This window comes from Neopsephotus bourkii, unplaced genomic scaffold (assembly GCF_033783945.1).
Source record: "Neopsephotus bourkii isolate Nb327-2 ecotype Australia unplaced genomic scaffold, CSIRO-AGI_Nbou_v1 NB_346, whole genome shotgun sequence".
Taxonomy (NCBI): domain Eukaryota; kingdom Metazoa; phylum Chordata; class Aves; order Psittaciformes; family Psittacidae; genus Neopsephotus; species Neopsephotus bourkii.
Window position 1 is genome coordinate 720527 of NW_026900852.1, and position 22619 is coordinate 743145.

At 48.2% G+C, this 22619-nt stretch overlaps 1 protein-coding gene across 1 annotated transcript in view; it reads left to right on the plus strand.

Annotated features, from left to right (window-relative positions):
• Positions 1-22619, plus strand: part of ANTXR1 (ANTXR cell adhesion molecule 1) — a 75473-nt gene that overhangs the window by 11574 nt on the left and 41280 nt on the right. Inside the window, exons 4-12 of the mRNA XM_061348215.1 lie at positions 276-357; positions 1472-1505; positions 3230-3309; positions 3882-3950; positions 5766-5846; positions 9783-9843; positions 12032-12130; positions 18842-18911; positions 19005-19083. Of these exons, the coding sequence (XP_061204199.1) occupies positions 276-357; positions 1472-1505; positions 3230-3309; positions 3882-3950; positions 5766-5846; positions 9783-9843; positions 12032-12130; positions 18842-18911; positions 19005-19083 (655 nt within the window). The remainder of the gene's footprint in view (positions 1-275; positions 358-1471; positions 1506-3229; positions 3310-3881; positions 3951-5765; positions 5847-9782; positions 9844-12031; positions 12131-18841; positions 18912-19004; positions 19084-22619) is intronic.

Genomic DNA, 22619 nt, shown 5'->3' on the forward strand with positions numbered 1-22619 from the left:
CACGGGCAAGTCTTCTGCTCCAGAGGCTTGTCCAGGGTGACACAGGGAATACTAGAAAGAAATGCATGGAATCTGACCTTGGGGATGCTGTGGGAACGCTGGGAGCACCACTGCTGTTTCCCACCTCCTTAGGAAGGCATCTATTGAGACATCACCTTAGCTTGGATAAGCACTGAGCTGACTCCTTTTCCCCCCTGTCTGTATGCGGCTCTGCCATGCATGCCTCCTGTGCCTGGATCCCAGCTCCTGATGTGTGTGATCTGCCTTCATTCCAGGGAACAGATCCGCCAGGGGCTGGAAGAGCTGCAGAAAGTCCTCCCGGGAGGCGACACGTACATGCATGAAGGCTTTGAAAGGGTAACCAGATGCATGCCCAGTGCCTCTCAGCCGTGTCCGGGTGCTCCTTGGGATCTGGTTAATGGTTCTCTGGGAGGGGAGTGGGGCTGTTCCCCTTTCCTAGGTACAATAGGTACACTGAAGTGTTGGCATTCAGCATTGGAGCTGGCACAAGGGACCTGCAAACCCTGCTCCTTAGCTTCTCTTATTGCCTTCATCCTGTATGGGGAAGCTGCCTTTTCAGAAGGCTTTGGCATTGCAGTCCCTACAGAACCATGGTCAGGAGGAGTGGAAAGCTGTCTGGAGTCCTGCATGGGGCCTGTTAGTAGGCTTCATAGAGCTGGGTGAGGGCTAACACCATGGTTCTAACTTGGTGGCCAAGTAATGCTGCACAGAGGTGACTGCCTGTTCTTATCTTCTCCTTCAGAGTTATTTAACAAGCTCAGAGTTTCTTTAAACCTGAGCTCCTGGCCCCCATCTCCCACTCCTCTACATATGTGAGGATTGGGAACTGGCTGCCTATTGGAAATGCGTGTGAGGACACAACAGAAAGTCAACTGATCTGACAGAGATGCTGGCCCCTAAGCAGGGGTCCAAAACCCAACCCCAGAGCTTGGTGACTTCAGAAACTTTCCAGGAGGAGTCCAAAAAGAAACAAGAGATTTAAATTCTGAATAGTCATGAAATTCCTAAGCCAGGAATGCTCAGAGTGAGCCACTGTGATTTAAAACTGATGCACACTGAAGCCTTTGCCCTTCTATCATGCATAGACCAAATGTGCATAGACCAAATGACATATCATAGACAGTATCTCTCTGACGTTGGTTTACTTGCAATCATAGTTGAATCTAGAGCTGCTGGGGAATATTTGGACCTAGGATGCTTTCCAAGGAGGGAGGTGAATGGGATTTTCCCATAGCAGAATAGCAGGAGGCTGCATTATTGTTGGTCAATGGCCTTAGGGTTGGTTTGACTATAGGCAAGAAACTTGTTCTGCGAAGCAGCTACCTCTGAAAGCAGAGGCTATGTGCAGGCCTGGCATCCTCACTGCCATCTTCTCCTTCTTTCTGGTGCATGTGTGCCCACAAAGTATTACCATTCATTTATTGCTAATAATATTCTGATTTAATTTCAGGCAAGTGAACAGATTTACTATGAAAATGTTCATGGTGAGAGACTTTCTTGATACATTGATTATTATTTTTTCTCTTTCTGACTGATGAATACAGTTGAAATGCAGCTTTACTGTGGGAGAGGTGGGGGGTGGCTCCTGTTCCTACAGGAATATTGCTGTTTAATGTAGTTTGTTCCTGAAAAGGAACAGTTGGAGCTTTACGGATCCAGAGCTGGAATGAATGTGTGTCAGGCCAAAAGCAAGAAGCCAGCTAAGTGAAGGTACCTACTCTTACCCAGTATGGTACTTTATGTTGCTCTTTGTGCTTAAGGACTCAGGTAACCACTTCTTCTTCCTTCTGAAACATGAGTTTGGGGAGATGCTGGCAGGTAAAAGTGGTTTTGTTATGAGCAGTTATGAAACCCAGTATTAAGTGCAGACAACTGCAGAAAGGTTTGTTCTGTTCTTCCTTGCAATTAACATAGAAAGCCTCAACTAGAGCTATAAAGGTTTCTTCTTGGAAAGCAAAAGATAGGCAAGCAGATGGTTGAGTACAAAGCCAGTCCTAAGGGTTGTGCAGGGCCATTCAGGAATCAGACACAGTAGAGACTAAGTCCACAGAGCTTTGGGACTCACCTGACTGCAGCAGGATGGAATAGGTAGCTCAAACAATTCCATTTGGGGTTGATAATGCTTTTAAATGCTGATGTATATAGTACAAGTATATGCCATTCTATGCAAGGAGCAGTGGACAACTGGATCCTCAAGTCTGAATGCTGGCCTGTGTATTTGTCCTTGCTCCACTCTAAGAAGCGTTTCTATCACCTGCAGTGGGTCCAGAGGCTCCTGCAGTAGTCAGTGGATGGAGAAAGGCACCTCTGGAGGCCATAAGTTGGCACAAGAAGTGCTTGATTTCATCTGTTTCCTACAGATAGAGCCTGGCACTTGACCCTATGTGTTGCTCATTGCTTGTCAAGTGCTCAACTTCCCCGTTGCTTCAGTGCCACCTTGTTTATAATCGGTGATTTCTAAGTAGCACCAGGAAAAGTAGGGATGAGATCTCTGTTTCGCAGCTTCTTGTTGGGATGTTTTGTCTCTTGAGCAACAGCTTGTAAAGGCACAGGAAAACACAGAGATGGTTTCAGGGCTGTAAAGGTTGATGATTTACACACGTGGATGCATTCAGCCTTTACCTTTCCATGGCAGTGTTTGTGCAGAGTTACCTGCAGAGCTACCCCCGATCCATAGCAGGACCATTATCAGAAATGGGAACTGATTCTACTGTAAACTAACACACCTTGTAAACCCCAAGCTATAATCAATGCAGAAGGGAGGCTGCCAGGTTTTGCTGCTGAAATCAGTTACATAGGAGTGTTGAGGATTTTAGGCCGTTTTCCCACCATATCTGTCAAAATCCCAAGTGAGCTTTTTATCACAAGCTGAAAAAACATCACCTCTGGATTTACTGAATCAGGGAATGACTAGGAACACTTTGCACTGGGTTTTGATGGCTGCAGTCTACTGATCTGAAAAAGTGCAATAGTTATGAGGGTGTCAATTAAAACTCATTGGCACATCAAAAGAGGGTGGTATAAAACTGGTCCTGAAGGTAGGTGAGTGAAAGAGCATGCAGCAATTCATGGCTAGTAAGGGCATGGGCTTGGTGGCCGCTGTGTCTGGCGCTTTCAGCGCACTAGGAGGTCACTAGCAGGATGCTTTCTATGGTAGAATAACTAATACAACTCAAACCCAAGAAACTAAGGAAGTTTGTGTCTTTAGGTTACAGAACTGCAAGTGTCATCATTGCACTGACAGATGGAGAGCTCCATGAAGACCTGTTTTTCTACTCTGAGAGGGAGGTAAGTGTCTTACATGTTCTTAGCCAGAGAAATGTCTGGGCTTGCTGCTTGGAAGGCAAAAATGAAGGAAAACCTGTTCTCTAGTGCCAGAACTTCACCTTGGTGCTCCTTAGATGGGAATGTTGCATTTGGTTTGGAGAAGAGCAGTTAGGGAGCAGAACACAGATCCTGATCTTGGCTCTTACACTGGGAGTTGCTTCAGTTCTTTGGGTTTGAGCTGCTCGGTGTAAAGCTGGAATGATGCTTTTCTCACAGAGCACTTTGCTATTGAACAACTTGAACTACGACAGTGTTCTGATGTAATCTGGCTTGCTGCCATCGTTCCTGGGAATGGGATTTTGGTGTAGGTGCCCCTGTTCTAATGAAATGTGATTAAACAACTTCATACTCATGCAGGCAAGGGCATTTACAACAGTTGCTTTCTGAATGGTAAATGCACCTTCATCTGCCCAGCAGTGAAATAGCCTGGCTTGCTCTTTTAACCTTGTTTTTGCCAATACATGATGCAGACCTGTCAGAAACCCGCATCCATCCCGTTTGCATCCGCATCATCCTGCCTTTCCTTGTTTCAGGCTAACCGGTCGCGCGACCTGGGAGCAACGGTGTATTGCGTTGGTGTGAAAGACTTCAATGAGACCCAGGTAAATGATGCCTCCTGTTTCCTGAGGTCCCTGCAGAGCTAGGGAATGTGTTGAACACATTCAGTGCTCCTCAAGTGGTCTCTTGGTCTGGCTGTTGGGTGTAAGCCCCTTTCTCTCTATGTATCCCTATGGGGATGACTGTCCCTCTGTATGCCGCTGTGACTCTTCCTAACGGTGAGACAAGCAGAGGTAAAGGCAACCAGAGAGCAGCAAATCAGCCTGGCTGCAGCTGTAGGCAGGAGGAGATTGTGGGGACTGGTATTTCCCCATCAACTTGAGATGTTGCCGTAGAACACTTCAGTTTCAGTCCAGCTTTTCTTTCATGCTATATAAAGCAAATGGCTTTATTAGTGACATTAATACTTTAGTGGTTTCCTATTTGATAGCCTGACTTCTAAATTTACCATATGAATGTTGGTGTGTCCATGAATTGTGTTCACACCAAGGGTAACGGTTGGCATTGCTTTTCTAGCATGAGTGAGACACTTGTACAGCCCCTTAGTGCTGGAGTAGTTCTGGAATCGAGCTTTTCCAGGCTCACAGTGATTCAAGGATGAGTCAAACCAAATCTGGTTTAGAAACATCTCCTTTGAATCAAAACCAGAGTAAGCCATAGGAAAACAAAGAGGGAGTAAAAAGGGCAAAGAGACCAGATCTGAGGAGCAGACCTCACAGCCATTTCGGTGCTGAAGAAACCAACTGGAATTACATGGCACTGCCTGAACTGCCAGGATGCCCAAGAAGAAGGACTATGGGGAATGAGCTGAGGAGCCTGCAAACATCCTGCTTTACAGAAGCTGCTGTATCCCAGCCACAGCAATGCTGCTTTCCTGGAGCATTCCTCTGGATGCAAAACCAGGAGCTGGCACTCTGGTGCTTTGCTCGGGAAGGGGGAGTTGTGAGTGACAGGAGCTGGGAAGGTGGAGCCAGAGGGATTGATGGAGGAATGTGCGGCTGCATCCCCTTTGCAGCGCACAGGGAACGCCAGGAGCCTGCTGGGTTGCTGTATCCTCTGCCATGGGAGAGAATTACTATAACAAACCCTGGCCTGGCAGGACCAGACCTTGTTTCTGCTCCAGTAGATGCATGGAGAGCTCATCACTTCTCTTTCTGCTTAACCCTTAGCATGCTACTCACAAGTGAACCTGCATGTAGCTCCCCTCATCTTACCACCCCTTCCTTGTTGTGTAGGTTTCCAGATGCTCTTTTGCTACCTTCTTCCCTCCACTTGGCAAATACCTCCTGTTAGGTCCCTGCTCTCTTCTTCTTGGCTCTAATGGTTTCACCTTGACAAGCAGTCACATCTCTGTCCTGGCAGGAAAGGTGAACCAGGCCTCTATCCCCAGATAGGGTATGATTTGCATTAGTCTTCTCTTTGTGGGAAAACACTGAGCCGTTTTGCTCAGTTCCTTGGTTTAAATGATGTGTGCTGAAGGGTTTGCTGCAGTAGTGGCCTGTCAGGTTGATGCTGGGGCTGTTCTGGTTGGGGAGTTACTGTGCTGGCTGATGGCAATGAGGTGGGAGATGGGTTTTGCACTGAAGACCATTAGGCTCTGGGCATCGGTGAAACCCACTTTGTCTTCAAAGCTAAGAGAAGCCTTTTCTGATGCCTGCTACAGAGCTCTCTAAAATCAATCAGACTAAAGAGAAGCTTTCCAACGCCTGACAAAGCAATAACGCACCAGCACTGGTTCTTGGAGTATCTGGGGTTTTGCCTTGCAAGTGGCTGGGTCTGGAGAACTCTCACTTTGCTGCCTGCTGGCTCATTCACCTCATTCTTTGCATTTCTCTTTGATTCCCTTTCCCCCGTGCCAGCTGGCCAGAATTGCCGACAGCAGAGACCACGTCTTCCCAGTGAACGATGGCTTCGAAGCCCTTCAGGGCATCATAGACTCTGTAAGTATTTGGGCTCCTGTGTGTGCGTGTTAGTCTGGCTTGCACAGTTGAGGGTTTAGCTTTCCCGTGTTCACAAGGACCTGCTGACTGCTTATAAATCACTTACACATGCCAAAGAAACTCACCTTTGTCTGTACTAATATTGCTACTTCCAGGCTGAGTTTATCAGTAAGTCCCAATGAAGGGAGCTTTGAGCCCAAATGTTATCTTTGTGGGCAGTAACTGACTGAATGGGCTTAGGCACAAGGGGACAGACCATCAAATAGCTGCACAGCCTGGGACAGCAGGGATCTGTTAGAGCACCTTCTGTATGAAGGATGAGAGCACTCTTTGGTTTTCCTGCTCGGGCAGCATCTTTCTGTCTGATGGTTGTGCTGCATTGCTCATCTCTTGAGCAATGGGGAAGGGAAACTGCTGCATATGGCAAAATCCCCCAAACTCTGCTTTCTACGCTCAGCCTCCTGACAAATGGGCTATTAATGGCAGGGGGCTGGAATTAGATGAGCTTTAAGATCGCTTCCACCCAACCCATTCTAGGATTCCATGATTGCTGCAAAAATGAGAAGAACCAAAGTGATTTATGAAATGTTACTTTGCCATGAAAACTGTGTATGTGTAATGGGATAACCTGGGAGACCTTATGTGAGCATTTGATAGATGAAGTATAAGAAACGTGGGGATGCCTTTCTGTGCTCATCCTGAGCGAGCTGATCAAACTTGATCACCGTTCCCAGCACTGCCAAGGCCACCACTCACCCATGGCACTGAGGGGGTGTGAACACTTGCAGGGACCCTGCCCTGGGCAGCCTGTTCCAATGCCTGAGCACCCTCTGGGGCAGGAATTGTTCCTTAGCTCATCTAAACCCGCTTGAGGCCGGTTCCTCTTGTCCCATCCCTTGTTCCTTGGGAGTAGAGCCCAGCCCCTCCTGGCTCCATCCTCCTGTCAGGCAGTTGGGAAAGTCAAGGGGAAGGGATGTGGGGTCTGGGCACCTGAAGAGCAAGTCACCAACTCCAGCCTCTTCCCTTGGGTAGCTGCCTTACCCATCTCAAGCACAGGATGAACCCCCAGGCTTAACCCTATAGTGTTTCTCATTACTTCTAGCAGCTTATGATCATGCCTTCTACTTCTTCCTCTACCCCAAATGCATCTTTAAAAAGGACTTAAACAGATTTATCTTGCTGAGCTCATGCAGATATCATTGGGCAGGAAACACTTCATAAACAAGTCTTGTTTGTAACTAGTAAGAGCCATGGTTACGTAGTAATTAACCAGATGTGATAATGAGTACCCAGCCTCAGCCTGTGGGTCACTCACACTAACGGTGACAGAGCAGTGACCTTCTATTAAACTTCAGCATCCTGTTGGCTAATCAGAATTCCCAAATTTGGTGGAAAAAACCTTTATAAGAAACATGCATCTGCTCTGTGAGGTTATTGTCTGCATGCGTGTGGAGCAGAATTCCAGACGGGAGCTTCCAGCATCCAGGAGAGATGGGTTTGGGAATCTGAGCTCCTCACTAAGCATGCACTGCTATGGACAAGTGGGATGCTTCCTCACCATGAGTGAGCACGTGCTCCAGATGCCTTTCTGCCTGGGTGCCAAAGCAAGCTGCAGTTAGTTCCTGAGTGAATCAGAGCTGTTGTGGCTCTCCCTGTGGAAGTGAGGATATGGAGTGTGTTCTCCCTTGTGCCCTCTTGGAGCAGTGCTCCTGCATGTCATTTTCCTTTCCTAGGGAGCCAGGCTGCAGTGAATGGAGTGCATCTTTAGCCCACACAAGGCTGTGTAGCCCGTGGGAAACAGAAGAGAAATGATGAAATCCTCCTTGCTGAATGCACTGAAGTCCTTTTTGAATGTGTTTATGATGAGGAAGAGACATGAAGGAATCCTTGTGCAATAACCACTGTTGCCTGATTTTCACCTTAGGGTGGGTGCTCCAATGGTTGGAGCATTGGAAGCTTGTTCTAAAGCAAACTACATATTGCAGTGAGCACTGTAAAAAGTGTTCTTATAGTCATGGAAATGGATTGGGTTGGGCTGGAAGGGAGCTCTGCACCATCTGAGCCACCTGCTATTGAACCCTGTGTCCAAGCTGGCTTAGAGCACGAGTTTGTGCAAAGGGTTGAATACAGGCCATGAATTTCAAACTCAATCATGTCACATTTTGCTTGATTTTTTCAAAGAATGGATGTATTGATTGTATTTTTGTTCTCATTTGTCTGCTTCTCTTCCCTTTCTTTGTGACATAAAGGGGAAGAAATCATTATTAACACGTTTGTGGGTGCTGAGGGAGAGGGGAATGGAATCTAAGGGAGAACTGGGGGAAATGTGGAAAGCTTCTCTTCTTAAAGGAGATGTTTTTCAGTGGAGAGGAAAATTGCCTGGAAAAAGCTCAGCTCTTGGTTGTGCTCGTTAGTCCTGGCACTTTGGTTGAAAAATGATGGACTTTCAGAGGAGCAGAACCTGGAATGAGCAAGGGCAGGGGGTGGTAGAGGACTGACAGGAGATGGAGGGCTGGGTAACTATGGATGGGTACTTCGGAAGTGTTCTTACAGCCCTCGTTGTTCTCCTGCCTCTCAAATCCTTCTGGTGCTTTTCAGCTCTATTCTCAACTGTTGACTTTCTCTCTTTTTCCACTTGACAGTTCCTGTATAACCTTGCTCCTGCAAATCCTCCCTCCTCGCTTGTGAGGCTGCCAGCAGCTCCAGCAGCCCTGCTTCCTTCAGTCCCTTGGTACTCCTTCCATCTCTCCCCACCCTGCTTCTGAGTAAATCAAACTCTTGTTTAAAAGTAGAAAATAACTAAATCACGGCTCTGTCTGCACCGTCTGCAATCAGGTATTTGAGGCTGATTGATTCAAGAGCTGTGATTGCGGAGAAACCAGAGATTATCTTTTCCTCACAGAATGGATGCTGTTGGTTGCTGCTCTTTCCTTACAGATGTTTCAATTTAAAGTTGGGAAAATACTGTTTGGTATTGGATTTGAGTCATGATGCTTGGCTGACATTTACTTGCCTCTTGGAGCTGACCTAAATCTTGCTTAGCATTGCCTCTTCTGGGGGTGCTCAGCCCAGCACTGAACATCACAGCTCTTGGATGCTGCCCTCACAGGGGCTTATAGACACTGGCACCAGTTTGCTGACTGGGAACAGTGAAGAGCTGGACTTGGTGTTCAATGCAGGGGAAAGGCTGCTGCATGCAAACAGCTTGAGCCATTCTAGCACCATGTGGGAATAGTGAGTACCCAGCTCCAGAGTGCCTGCAAGCAGCATGCCAGGCCTGATGCTGAAGTACTTGTGTGAATCACTGTTGACATATGACATGGTTAAGGGCACTGCCAACCCTACCATGACATATTGCTCAATTTGAGTTTGGGTTAAGTAAAGAGCAATTGTCCATACACCTTGATTTGAAACCTTTGAGGGTGCTCTCATAGGTCAGGTTAACACCTGATGAAGTTGGAGCCCCTATACTGAGGTGTGGGAAGTGGCTATGCAGCTATTCCCACGATGTTTTAATGCAGACAGCTCAGCTTAAACTTGTGCTGTTTCATGTGGAGTTCTGGGCTCCAGAATCATTTAAGAGAAGGAGGTGTGACTGCAAAGGGAGGGCAATGGCACTGCCTCACTAACCCCTCAGTGTGCACTTGGGTTGCTGTGGATCATAGTCTGCAGAGTAGCTCGTACCACAGACAAACACCAATATGTACTGGGATCCTGGAGAGCATCCGCTGCCTTTCTCCATAGCAGGAACTTGCTGTGGAAGAGCAGTGACATGTGGCTGGTGGGTTAAAGTGTCACTAAGGTGGCATAATGGTGACACAAATGCAAAGTGCGATGTCGAGTTAAGCATTTGCATGAGAACAAGCGCTCACGCTTTGCTGTGTGCTTCTATAGAATGAGTCCAGGAGACTTCCTGACACGTTGCCTGTCTTTTAGATTCTGAAGAAATCCTGTATAGAAATCCTAGCAGCAGAACCTTCCAGCATATGTGCAGGGGGTAAGTATCAGCTGAGCCCTATTGCTCATGTTGCCTAAAACACACTTTGGGTCTATAGAATCATAGAATAGTTTGGGTTGGAAAGGACCTTAAGATCACCCAGTTCCAACCCCCCTGCCATGGGCAGGGACACCTCACACTAAACCATCTCACCCAAGGCTTTGTCCAACCTGGCCTTGGACACTGCCAGGGATGGGGCATTCACAACCTCCCTGGGCAACCCATTCCAGTGCCTCACCACCCTTACAGTAAAGAACTTCTTCCTTATATCCAATCTAAACTTCCCCTGTTTCAGTTTGAACCCGTTACCCCTTGTCCTATCACTACAGTCCCTAATGAAGAGTCCCTCCCCAGCATCCCTATAGGCCCCCTTCATACACTGGAAGCTGCTCTGAGGTCTCCATGCAGCTTCTCTTCTCCAGGCTGAACAGCCCCAACTTTCTCAGCCTGGCTCCATACAGGAGCTGCTCCAGCCCCTGAGCATCCTTGTGCCCTCCTCTGGACTTGTTCCAACAGTTCCATGTCCTTTTTACGTTGAGGACACCAGAACAGCACACAGTGCTCAAAGTATCTCCAATTGCTGGCGAGTGCAAAAGGAACCCATTAACTGGTGCTAAATCTGCTGCTTTTCTTGGTGAAAAGGCTTGAATTTGACAGTTTTGCTCAGTGTATTTCAGGCAAACCTGTCTGTGTCATTCAGACCGTGCTGCATCTGCTCGTTTCAGTCTCGAGCAGAGACAGGATCCCTGTGGTTAATCAGGCATCCCTGATACGCTGCTTTTCCACTGGCCTTGAGCTCATTCCCCAGCAGTTGAGGCTCCTGTGATTTCTCTTAGGCATTCATCAGCCCCCACACTCCAGAACAGAGCTTGTCTCCCCCGTCCTTCCCAACTGCTCTCACACAATGGGCCTGTGAGGCAGCAGCAGCTTCCTTGGCTGGGAGTGCTGGGATGATTTACAACTTGGCTGTAAAGGAGTGGGACCTGGAGGGGATCCCAGATTCCAGAGCGGAGCTGCTTTTCTTGACAAGTCCAGTGTGCGAGTCCTTCAGGGAGATGAAAGATGCTGGGGGCTGTGGAGTGCAAAGGGAAAGCTTTGAGTCTGCAGAAACTTGGTTCCTTCTTGCTCCTGGGAACCATCAAACCAAGGGCAGTGTTTGATGCGCTGTGGTTGCTCCTGCGTTGTCTTGGGAGGCAAACTGTGTGTTCAAAGCACAGCCACCAGCCAAACATCAGTGGGGATTATCTGAGTGCCTCTCCAAGATGGTAATTCCCACAGCAGGAATTGTGGGGGCTGCTTCCTTTGCTGGGTCCGAGTCCTCGTGTCCATGGCCAGAGCTTGTCTGGGTCTGTGGCCCTGCTTCAACATCTGAAAGTGATGCTTCCTTGCAAGGCAGTCGTAGTGCTGGTGGTGGCAGGAAGCTTGTAAAGCCTCCCCAGTGTTAGGTTCTAGGAGCTGGGATAACAAGGGATAGTAGAGCACTGTCAGACTTGTGAGGAGGTGATCTCATTGCTCAGTGATGCTTGTCCCAGAAAGGACCACATAGTTCAGTGCTCAGGTGTAGGGGACCATCCTTGATGCCTTCTGCATTAGACGTTGTGGAGTTGATATGGAGAAGCAGCAAAGACGAAGACTTGGGGAAATGCCCACACTCTGGTTTGTCCAGAGACCAGGAAGCTGATGGAATGAAATCCCCTGTAACTGCATGGAAATGAGTCCCATCAAGGTCATTGTACAGGCTCACAAGGCAGGATGTGGCCAAACTCATGGCAACTGCTACAAGACTGAGTTACCTAAAGCTGCCCTTGAACTCCTCCAGATGATCTGTCACTGGGAGGTTGTTTTCCTGTCTGTGGAAAGATACTTTTACCTTTCTTCACCCAAACCTTTCTACTGTTTAAAATGCCAACCTGGGGAGGGAGAAGCTCAGTGTCGCTGAAGCTCAATGTTTTCACTTCAATTCTCAGTTCAAATGAGAATGTTGTGTGTTACTGCCCATTGCTAAAGGTTGAATTTGGGCAGGGAGGGAGTGGAAGGTCCATTCTTTACTATGTTTAAACTTAAAACTTATAAAAGTGCATATTTCAGCTGAGGAGACCAAGTGAAAACTGGTGACGTAGACACCTTGTCTAGATGACCACTCTTGGCCTCACCATGGACCAATAACGCACTGTCTCTCTTGCTCCAGAGTCGTTCCAGGTGGTTGTGAGAGGAAACGGATTTCGACATGCCCGCAACGTTGACAGGGTGCTCTGCAGCTTCAGGATCAACGACACCCTGACCCTCAGTGAGTGCTTTGCATTTATGGTTTGTCTGATCCTGCGCTGGCAAAACACGCTGCATCTTCAAGTATGTTGGATGTGAAGGGAATAATCGTATGGGATGAGGAGCAACAGTGGTGGTGAGTGCTGTGACTGACAGCAAGGATGTGATTAGATGAGCTTGAGCAGTGGAGGGCACAGATAGAGATGCTCTTTACAGGCAAGTTTCTCATCTTCTCTGTGTGTCCTGTTGGGTTAAGTACGTAGTGAGATCAGGTCTGTTGGGCTGGAGCAGCTCTGCTCTGGAGCCAGGCTGAGAGAGCTGAACTGGGTCAACCTGGAGAAGAGAAGGCTCCTGAAGGGGAGACTTTAGAGCAGGTCCAGTGCCCAAAGGAAACCTGGAGAGGGGCTTTGGAATATAAGGAATATAGGGACAGGCCAAGGGGAATGGCTTTAACCTGCCCGAGGGGAGCTTGAGATGAGCTTTAAGGCTCCTTCCAACCCAAACCATTCCATGATTCAATGGTTACCTATATTTGATGGTATTCAGCAGGTCTGGTCATGCAGCTTAATTAAACACTGCTGCTGGAAGCTATAGTGGAGCAGTGGTTAAGGCACTGATGTGCTTCTGTGGAGGCAGCTTGGAAAGAAGTTTCCTCTACAGAGGAACCAGGAGAGGAACCAAAGTAAGAGAAGCAAATTAGACCCCGAGTGGTCCCTCTGTGAGGTGTATGAGATCCATTTAGCTGGAAGAGCTAACAACCCTATTGTTCTCATCTGGCACGTTTGCAAACCCACATAGGAAACACAGCTAATGCCACCATGACAGCAGAATTCATCTTGTCTAACACAGAACCTATTCTAAAGCTGCCTGATCACTTTGGAGGTGGTCCTGACTCTTCTGAGTATGAAATAGATGCATGAAGTAGTTAAAGCATGGAAGTCAAATGGTTCAATGTTGGGCTTGCTCATGCTTCGAGCATCTGTGTAACCTGCTCTTCGGAGCAGGCAGCAGTTTGCTAAGGCTGTTTGTCCTATGAGGAATGCCACCGAGCATTCAGGGCATGTATAGGACAGTGGGTGTGTGGGGTTGGTCCTGAATGGCTCTGTCACTGTTACAGTGGCCTCCTCTGCAGTAGTTTGGCTCTGGAATTGCCAATGGTGGTGTCCCTAAGCAGGAAGCCTGGCTGCCTGTGGCTTGTGTTTGCTCCATAAAATCAGACCCAAACCTGACACGTGGCCAGAACTCCTTCAGTCCGGATCATGGCCACATTGAGGTGTTGAACCAGGGTTCAGATCCAAAGTTCTGTTTGGATCACACGTGTTATAACGTCTCCCGTAGGAAACCTGCCCTCTTCTCTCCACCTGGAAGGAAGGTTCCAATGGGAAATTGCTATTTGGATATTTAGGAGTTGCTTTTTGTCCAAAGTCTGAAGCCACATGGAGCAAACTTTACTGCTCCTGCTTCCCAGATGGGACAACTGAAGGTAGCTGCTCCAAGTGAGCTGCCTGCAGACACTTCATTCATTTCTGCCTCTGTATCCACCCAATAATTGTCCTTACTATGGCCCCCTATGCACTGAGCCTGAATGGAAGATAAAAGTAGCTCCTCCTCCTGCTTTGTGAAGTAGGGAAGTGATGCCGATGTTTTCCTTTATTTCCCTCCTATGTAAACTCATTTCAACACTTGATTTCCTGATCCACTTTGTCCTCAAGAGAAGACTTCTTGCTCATTGTCACTGGTGTGAAAGGGTCCTCTGCTACCTGAGGCTGAAAGATGCTCCTGCATCCCAATTCCTTCTCAGCTCAGCTTCCTCTGAGCTGGCTGGCTCTGCAGCAAGCCGTTCATTCCTGGAAGCATCCAGAGTTAGGAATGTCATCCATCAGCCTTCCACTCCTCAGTCTACGGAGACACAAAAGCATCCAGTGCTGCCAATGGGAGGAGCTGTTTGCGAGGGTTACCTCACTCCCAAACACTGTGACCTGGTGGTGCTGAGGAGGAAGACTCTTTCCTTGCTTTGTGTGTGCTGCTGATGCTTGTCTGGCTGTGATTTATTCTGCTGTCTCTCCCCATCATTTCATAGTCGTTTTGGGGAAGGATCAGCTTCTTATAGTGCAACACATGGGTGCTTTTTAGTTGAAGCTGTCTTCCTGTATCCACAAAATGAGTGTGGAAAGCAAGGAGACGGGCCAAATGTTTCCTGCCCTCTGACCCGATGCATCTATTGTGTCCTGCACTGATGCATCAAAGTGAGATCATTCTCCTTGGCACTGATCCTTTTTGCTGAGCTCCAGGCTGTTCCCTATGCAGTGACCTGGAAGCAGGAGGCCACAAACTGAGTTTTGGAGTTCAAACCATTCCCTGGTTGAGGGAACTCAGCAAACCCAAGTCTCTCCGGGTGGGAACAGCTCTCTTAAGCTGCTGTATGTGAGAATATGTCCTTCCTTTACAGGAGCCTGCAGATCCATCCTGTGCTCTCTGTTTGCACTGGAGCTGCAAGCAGCTTACCCTAAGAGTTAACTGAAGGCGAGCTTAGTGGAAACCATGTGGGGATTGGCTTGCTCAGCTGGTTTTGTTTGCTTGGAACCTCTCAGCCGCTGATTGTATCAGGGAGGGGGTTCTTGTTAAAGATAACACTGAGCCAGCAGATCCTTCAGTTATCCCAGATGAGATGTCAACCAGCACAGCAAGGACTTGCTGAGGTCAAGGGCATGAGCTAATAGGGTTTTATTGGGGTTATTGGCAGGGAGAAGTGGCAGGTGAAGAAGAGAGCATCACTCATAACGCTATGGGGTAAAACATCTGTAGAAGCCATGAAGAACACTTGGCTGAGCAGAGCTGTAACCAGATGCATGTTCAAGAGCAGTGTGTTTCTGCCAGCACAGGACCTGGGAGGATTGCTTTCAGGCTGCACAGAGTTAAAAGTAATTACCCAGGGCAGTGACTTACGACTGCTCTGTGGTGCTCAAATGGCTTTGTCTGCTCAGGCTGTGCAGGAGCCAGCAGGGATACTTCTGGGCATGGAGACGGGCTCTGCCCTGTGCTAAAGCCAAAGGGTTGGTGGGAAAGCAGCTCCACCGCAGAGATGGGGTTAGAGCTTTGTGCTCCAGGGAATGCTTTGGACACTCAGCCCAATCTGAGCCTCTGCACAAAGTTGCCTGACTTTCTTTTGTCAGCATTGGGTACCAGGAGTGAGGGGGAAATAGGGCAAAGACAGTGGGAGTGGGACTCCCAAAACAGCATCCCAAAACTGACCCGCAAATGCCTTGTGTTTTCAAAGCCGTGCTCCGTTCTCCCTGCCTTTTTCCTGGCAGCACAGCACTTTCCTGGTGATACCTTTTTCACTGTCTCACAGCCTGCTCGCTCTTAGCACAGGAATGGTTTACTTTGCAGTTCTACTCTTCAATCCCCCATTGATTGCATCACTTTAACCCTCCCCTCAATCTTTTACTTTCTTATAGTAGCTTTGCCCTCTTTCCCCTATGGTACTAGAGGACGTCCATCACTGCATGCAAACCCCATCAGATGATCTGGGGAGGAGTGTGGCCTTTATGAAGGACACAATGAATGCTTCTATTTCTCCTAGGTGAAAACATACACCAAGGTGAGCTTGGCATCATGTTTTGAAGGGTGGCCCAAGTCATTTCTTGACAGAATATGGCCACAGAAGAAACAGTCGTGCTTCCCTCAGATGCTCTCCTGACCATCAAGAATTGCAGGTTAAAGAGCTTTTAAAGCAGGATTCCTATTGAACCCGCCAGAGAAAGAGAACCCTTCCAGATCCCTCCTCTCCATCCGGAGATTGTTATGAACGCGATGTCATTGCTATGTGCAGATCTGCTCTTCCCCCCATCCCCTAACTCTGCTCTCAATGGCTTTGGCATTCAAAGCTCATGTGTCCCTACACAAAGCAGAGCAATTACAACATGATCTCAGTGTGGTTTTCATTACAGCATTAACAAAACATCTCTTCTTTACGGGTCGGTCTTGCAGTTGCTTTAGCACAGAGAGCGATCCAGTGTCTTCCTACATTCCTATCTCCTCACAAAATGGTCTGAAATGAAAACTTTGCTTGCAGAGCTGTCATAGGGAGTGGCGAGGATGAACAGAGATTGGGCTTTGGTGGCTGGTGCCGAGGACTATAGAGGTATATTTTGCCTCATCTTGGGTGACAGAAGCATTCAGGCTCTATGATTTGATGATTCTGAGTGTGTGCTGATCTGATGGAGCAGTCCTCTCTCCTGCAGAAGACATCCCCAAAGCGTTGACTGAGATATACTTTAGTTGAATTGAAATCCTAAAGAGAGGGATAACAGAAGGAAGTTTTTAGCCTGAGAGATGGGAAGTTTGGCAAACGGCTTTTGCATCCTCTTCTGGACTAAACTATTGCTGATATGGTGAGTCCAACAATCAGCATTGTGAGAAGACTGTGTACCCCTGTAAGGATCTTTAAAGTCAGTTCTCCATGTGCCACTTGGTTCTGGGGTGGACCAGTAACCATAGAAAAGGCTGTTAAATAGCTTGGTTATATGGCTAAAAGGAAAGCCTGCTGTCCTGGTCACCTTCTTTGGGGTCTTGTACTGCTCCTTCACTGGGGTTTGTTCTTCTGTGTTAAAACTTAATGCATATATTGAGGCTTTTATTATTATGGTTGGGAAGTACTCCAAGTGCTGGCTTGCCAAAAGGTTACACCCTGCTAATGGCGAAAGAAACTATTCCCTGATGCTGGAATAATAGATTTTGCAGGCTGCAGATAGTTGTTAAAGGTGCAGGAATGCTGGGTAGTGAGTTACAGGAATGTGAGCGGGAGCAAGGACCTTGTTGAAAGGGGACCCACAGAAAACAGATGGATTTTTGTGTGGTTTTTTTCTGTTTCTTCTCTATATCCAACCTGAACTCCCCCTGTTTCAGTCTGAACCCATCACCCCTTGTCCTATTCCTACAGTCCCTGATGAAGAGCCCCTCTCCAGCATCCTTGTAGCCCCCTTCAGACACTGGAAGCTGCTCTGAGGTCTCCACGCAGCTTCTCTTCTCCAGCCCCAATGTTCTCAGCCTGGCTCCATTCAGGAGCTGCTCCAGCCCCTGAGCATCCTCGTGGCCTCCTCCGGACTTGCTCTAGCAGCTCCATGTCCTCATGTTGGAACTGTACACAGTGCTGCAAGTGGGGTCTCATGAGATCAGGATCATCTCCTTTGACACGCTGCCCTCACTCCCAGTATATGGGCTGCATCAAGCAAGTAAGATGCCCAAGCTCTGGCCATGACTGGCGTCTGAGCTGTGCTCCAGGCCTGGGCATCCTGTCTATAGCATTGCCAATGGATATAGACATACACAGTGGGATTTCTTCCCAGTTACCCAGCAGGGATCACTTCCTGGGCAGCAGAGGCATGGAGTGGAGCACTCCCCTCCCAGCCTTCCATAGCTCTTCCACTCATGTTGTCAGCTGAGCAGAAGCCAAGCCACAAAACTCCCATTCTGGCCGGGGATCTGGAGTTTGGGAGCATTCAGACCCATCTCTTCCTGCACCAGACTGCAGTGAGCTCCTTCCACAGCAAAGAGAAGCAGCGTTTCACTAGTGCATCCTGCAGATACGGATGTCGGGGCACATGAGGAGTGTTGTTTCGTTTGGGTTCCCCATGTAAGTTTTCCAGGAAGGAGTCAGACAGCGGGAGTTGTGCAAACCAAATGGATCCTCTTTTGTTTAGAGCAAGGGAAAAGGATCTCTCATTTTTGTGGTGAAACACAAACATTCTCCAAGCAAAATCGTCTCTCCCTGTAGCCAGCCATGAGCTCCCTCCTGGGACCTGGCTCTGATAGACTGGGTAGAGAGGCACAACTTCCATGTAAATTGGGGCTGGGAATAGAAGGAAAGAGAAACAAAAAGCTCATGGCATCGAAGCAGACGGCCTGGTGAAACCAAACCAACTTTGTTTCAGTGAATGCTGGCACGGAGAATTCCGTGGCCTTTGCTGCCAGTGTCAGTGAAGGAGAAAACAAGACATCGGTCTTCATTCTCTTGGCATGTGTGTGCTGAGACAGTGCCATAAATTGAGGGGACTTAATGATACCTTCATAAATCAGGGTGAGAAGAGATCCAGGGCCAGACTCACCACCACTGTGCTTCTCTTGCTTGTGCAAGGTGGGGAAAGCTGCTGGTTTGGTTGGGTAACTCCATTGCAAAACGGAGTGTATGGGATGCAAGCTCAGCATCAATCCGGTGCCTGTGCTGCTGGCTGTGGGAAGTGAGGGATGTGCATCGTATCCCTCCGTTGTGTGCTTTAAATGCCTCTTGTCTGTCTGCCTCTCTATTAATGAGGAAGTAATCTAGATAACATGGGGTTGGCAAAGGAATACCCTGTGCTGAATACATCTGCTCACAGCGTTTAATGGAAATGACTGTGTGTATTCTTACCATAGAGCTGAGTTGGAAGGGACCTTAAAGCTCATTCAGTCCCAACCCCTGCCATGGGCAGGGACCCCTTCCACTGGAGCAGCTTGCTCCAAGCCCCTGTGTCCAACCTGGCCTTGAGCACTGCCAGGGATGGGGCAGCCACAGCTTCTCTGGGCACCCTGTGCCAGCGCCTCAGCATCCTCACAGGGAAGAGCTTCTGCCTTTACCCCTTACACAGTGCTTGATCCTATTTATGCATTAAGTAAGGGAAAACATTAATTAAGCTTGGTCTTGAAGGCCTGTATTGGTGATCTGATAATAAATCCCAGTATCTCTATTTTCCAGATGAGAAGCCTTTTGTAGTGGAAGATACCTACTTACTGTGCCCAGCGCCTGTGCTGCGAGAAGTTGGCATGTATGTGTTTCACTTTCCAGTGGGAGAATGAGTCTCTGCCACCTCACTTTAACCTGTTCCTGACTTATTCCTCGTGTTTTGGCTGTTTTTCAGGGAAGCAGCTCTCCAAGTCAGCATGAACGATGGTCTGAGCTTCATCTCCAGCTCCGTCATCATCTCCAGCACACACTGTGTAAGGTTTGATTCATGCGCCTATAGTGATTCAGTAGGATGGTGGGACTAAGCAGCAGGTATTTTACACTGGTGTTGGGTATTGTGGGAGCCTGGTGTGCAAAGGAGCTGTTTCTCTCTTTGAAAGGTGTGCTTGTGAGTGTGCTGATATGAGGTCTTGTGTAGCATGTGTGCCATAGCGTGGCAAAGCTCTTGAGTCTTCAGAACACACCATGGACTTGATGCTGTAGGATGCAGACCAGAACAGGACCAGCAGCCATTGGTCTGGAGGTGTCTGTATCTGCACAAGAAGCATGTCTGCAGGCTTTGTTAGCTAGTCTGGCTCCTCTACAGCAATATGATGCTGCTGTGGAAGGTGTGTGGCTGTTGTAATCACAGCCTTTGTCTGGACACCAGTGTGGACCTAAAGATGGTGAGGTTCTGCACTGCAGTAGCTGGTTTATGGCTGGTAGCAGGGAATTGCTGCATTCAGTCTCCGGTGCAACCAGGAAGAGGATGATGAAACCATTTCTAACTCGTGGTATTGCTGAAGATGCTGCTTATTTTAAGTCATGTCTATTAGGAATAAAGCAGCAAATGACTTGTGCTGAAGGAGGAATTCACTTTGAGTTCAGAGCAGTCCTTTGTGCTTCAGTGTATTCAGCTTTATCCATCTATGAGCAGACTGGTCTGTTCTGGGAATGGTTGGGATGCTGCTTTACTTCTTCTGTGTGCTTTTGGGAAGCCAGAGTAGTCTCACCAGCAAATCTGTCCATGGGCTGCTCTACTCCCTGCCCAGCAAAGGCACACTGTGCTTTATACAGAGCAAGTGAAAGGCTGTGTTGTGATACATGGGTTACCAGCAGCCTGCTGTGCTCTACAATGGCTTATGCACAAGAGGAGAAAAGTCTTTTGTGTCCCTTGATCTTGCTGCTTGCTCAGCAAGGACCAGACTGTGTGGAAACAGAGCTTACAGGAGGGGTTATATTCCAAACCATACAACGACTTCCTTATGCCTTTAAAGGAGGGAATTAGTTCTATTAGTTAATCTTTTGGTTCGAGTTCTCTTTGCTCACTGGCATTTGGGTGTTGTCAGCAAATTACAGGCATATTTTGCTGTGTTTTGCTCATATGAAGCAAGACCTGGGGTAAAGTTCTTAGAGACAAGTTATTCCTTCCTGGTAGGCTTCCTGCTGGGGATGGAATGATTATTTCTAGGTTATAGGAGGTAAAATATCCATTCCTTTGCTATTGTTTTAATTGCTGTTAAGGAACCTTCCTTTGCCTGTGCTTCATGGCAGTGCCTACTCCTCTGATGCCTCCAGCCTATGAAACTGGATTTGCAGTGCAGCTGAGCAGCCAGAGTTCAAATCCAGGTCCTACATCCAACCATAGATGCAGCAGCATTCACTGGCTGCTTGGAAAACTACAGCACAGGCTCCACTACCGATGCTGTTTCTCCTGGGTGCATTAAGTGAATATCTGTCAGCTCTGAACTAGACCTCACTGCTTGGGCACTGGATGGGGTTTTGGGGTTCTGCTTTGTTTCAAGGAGTCCTACATAAGCTAAAACAGTTTTGGAGCTCTAAAATCCGGGCCCTTTGGAATCCACTCGCCTGCACTGTGGGTGTCTGCTGTGCTTTGAGGGGCTCCTGGTTTTCCCTGGCTTTCTGCTTCCTGAAATGTGGGAAGCTTCAGGGATTGCAGCCCCCCAGCAGTGCAAGGACTGCCAGAAGTTAACCTACACGGGTTCTGCTGTGGTCTGCCTCTGCTCAACTGCTCGTGCTTTCCGGGATCTGAGTACAAGCATGACTGTGTGTGCCTTACTGTGTTCTTCCTATGGGACTCAAGGAATTGCTGCCTTGGGTTCCCAAAATAACATTGCTGGAAGGGCTTAGCTGCTGCTCTCTAAGCAAGCCTCCAGGCTTTCCTGTCCCCGCTGCAGTTCCCTCCCTCTGCTGAAAGGGAATGGACCTTTTTCACCCAACAAAAGAAAGGAGGAGCAGGAGAGGCTCAGAAAGATCCCTTTATTGCAGAGGACCTCTCAGTATTTCCACCTTCAAGTCCATTTGCAGCCACGTAACGGTGACCCCAGCTGGATCAGATGGAGTGACATCTCCATTTAAAGAATCCAAATTCAGTCCCTGTCAAGGCCAAGTATGAAACAGTCCATAGGAGGCCTCTGGGGGGTTGGTTTTGTTGCTCTTCTGCAGCTTTTTCAATGGGAGTTTTAGAGGCAGGGGAATTGGTTACACACAAGGGGCCCTTTGAAATCCCTTGGGATGAGGACCACAGCCGTGCAACTCCCCATGCAGGCTCTGTCTGGTGCATTAAGAAGCATCATCAGAGTAAAGCTCGACTCCCTGATCTCATGCAGGGGTGAAGGTGAGGTTAAAGGTGGAGTTGAGTTGTCTGGCAATGGGAAAAAGCATTGATTGTGGAATCGCATGGAATGGGCAGCCTTTGCCTCCAAGAAGGGTGAAAGCAAGCAAGCAAGACAGAACCAGGTCAGTAAAGGAGATGCATCGGGCAGAGCATTGGTTTTATGGGATGCTGGAACGCAGATGAAGCTCTAGCTCAGCGTAGGGTGATACTCCATGTAAACATCCAGCTCACTTGTACCCTCCCTATGCATGGCCAGTATGATTTGTCCCTCGAAGGCTTTGCTGACTGCATAGGCCAGACTGGGGATTAGTGAGTGGCTTCTGGTAAAGCTGCTGTGACTGTAAATCAGGGGCTGCAGACAGCACTTTAATCCTGCTCCCCACTAACTTACATGTTACCCAGTTAAACGAAGATAGGGCTGTCCTGAGTGTAATTTAGGGTGTTGTTTGGCCTGGGCTATGTGACCACTGGCAGCAACCCCAACAGAGCAGGGGAATGGCTGGAATGAGTGTTGTTAAGGTTTGGAGACAGCCTGCTGTTTATATAAGGGGGATCAGATGCCAGCATCTCCACTACGACAAAGCTCAGCTGGCTGGATGTGATGACTTTGTCTCTTGGCTTCCTTGTCTTGTGGTTTAATCCCACACAACCACTCACTGTAGCGATAGGACAAAGGGTGATGGGTTTAAACTGAAACAGGGGAAGTGCAGGCTGGAGCAAGGAAGAAACTCTTCCCTGTGAGGGTGGTGAGGCACTGGAATGGGTTGCCTAAGGAGGTGGTAAATGCTGCATCCTTGGCAGTGTTAAGGCCAGGTTGGACAGAGCGTTGAGTGTCAGGGTCTAGCATGAGGCATCCATGCCCATGGCAAGGGGCTGGACCTGGATGATCTTATGGTCCTTTCTAACCCAAAGCAGTCTGGGATTCTATGGGGGAGAGAATCTGAAGGGTGAAAGTGAGAAAATTCATGGGTGGAGATAAAGAGAGTTTAACAGGTAAAGCAAAAGATGCACACAAGCAAAGCAAGGAGTTAATCCACCAATTCCATGGTCAGAATACAATATCATCATTATTATTAATGACAGGTTCAAAAGGTAGTTTCATCCCACTGCTGAAGTTGGGACTTTTGATAGCTGAAGGCACCAAGAACTAGAGCTCACTCTCGCTAAACATAA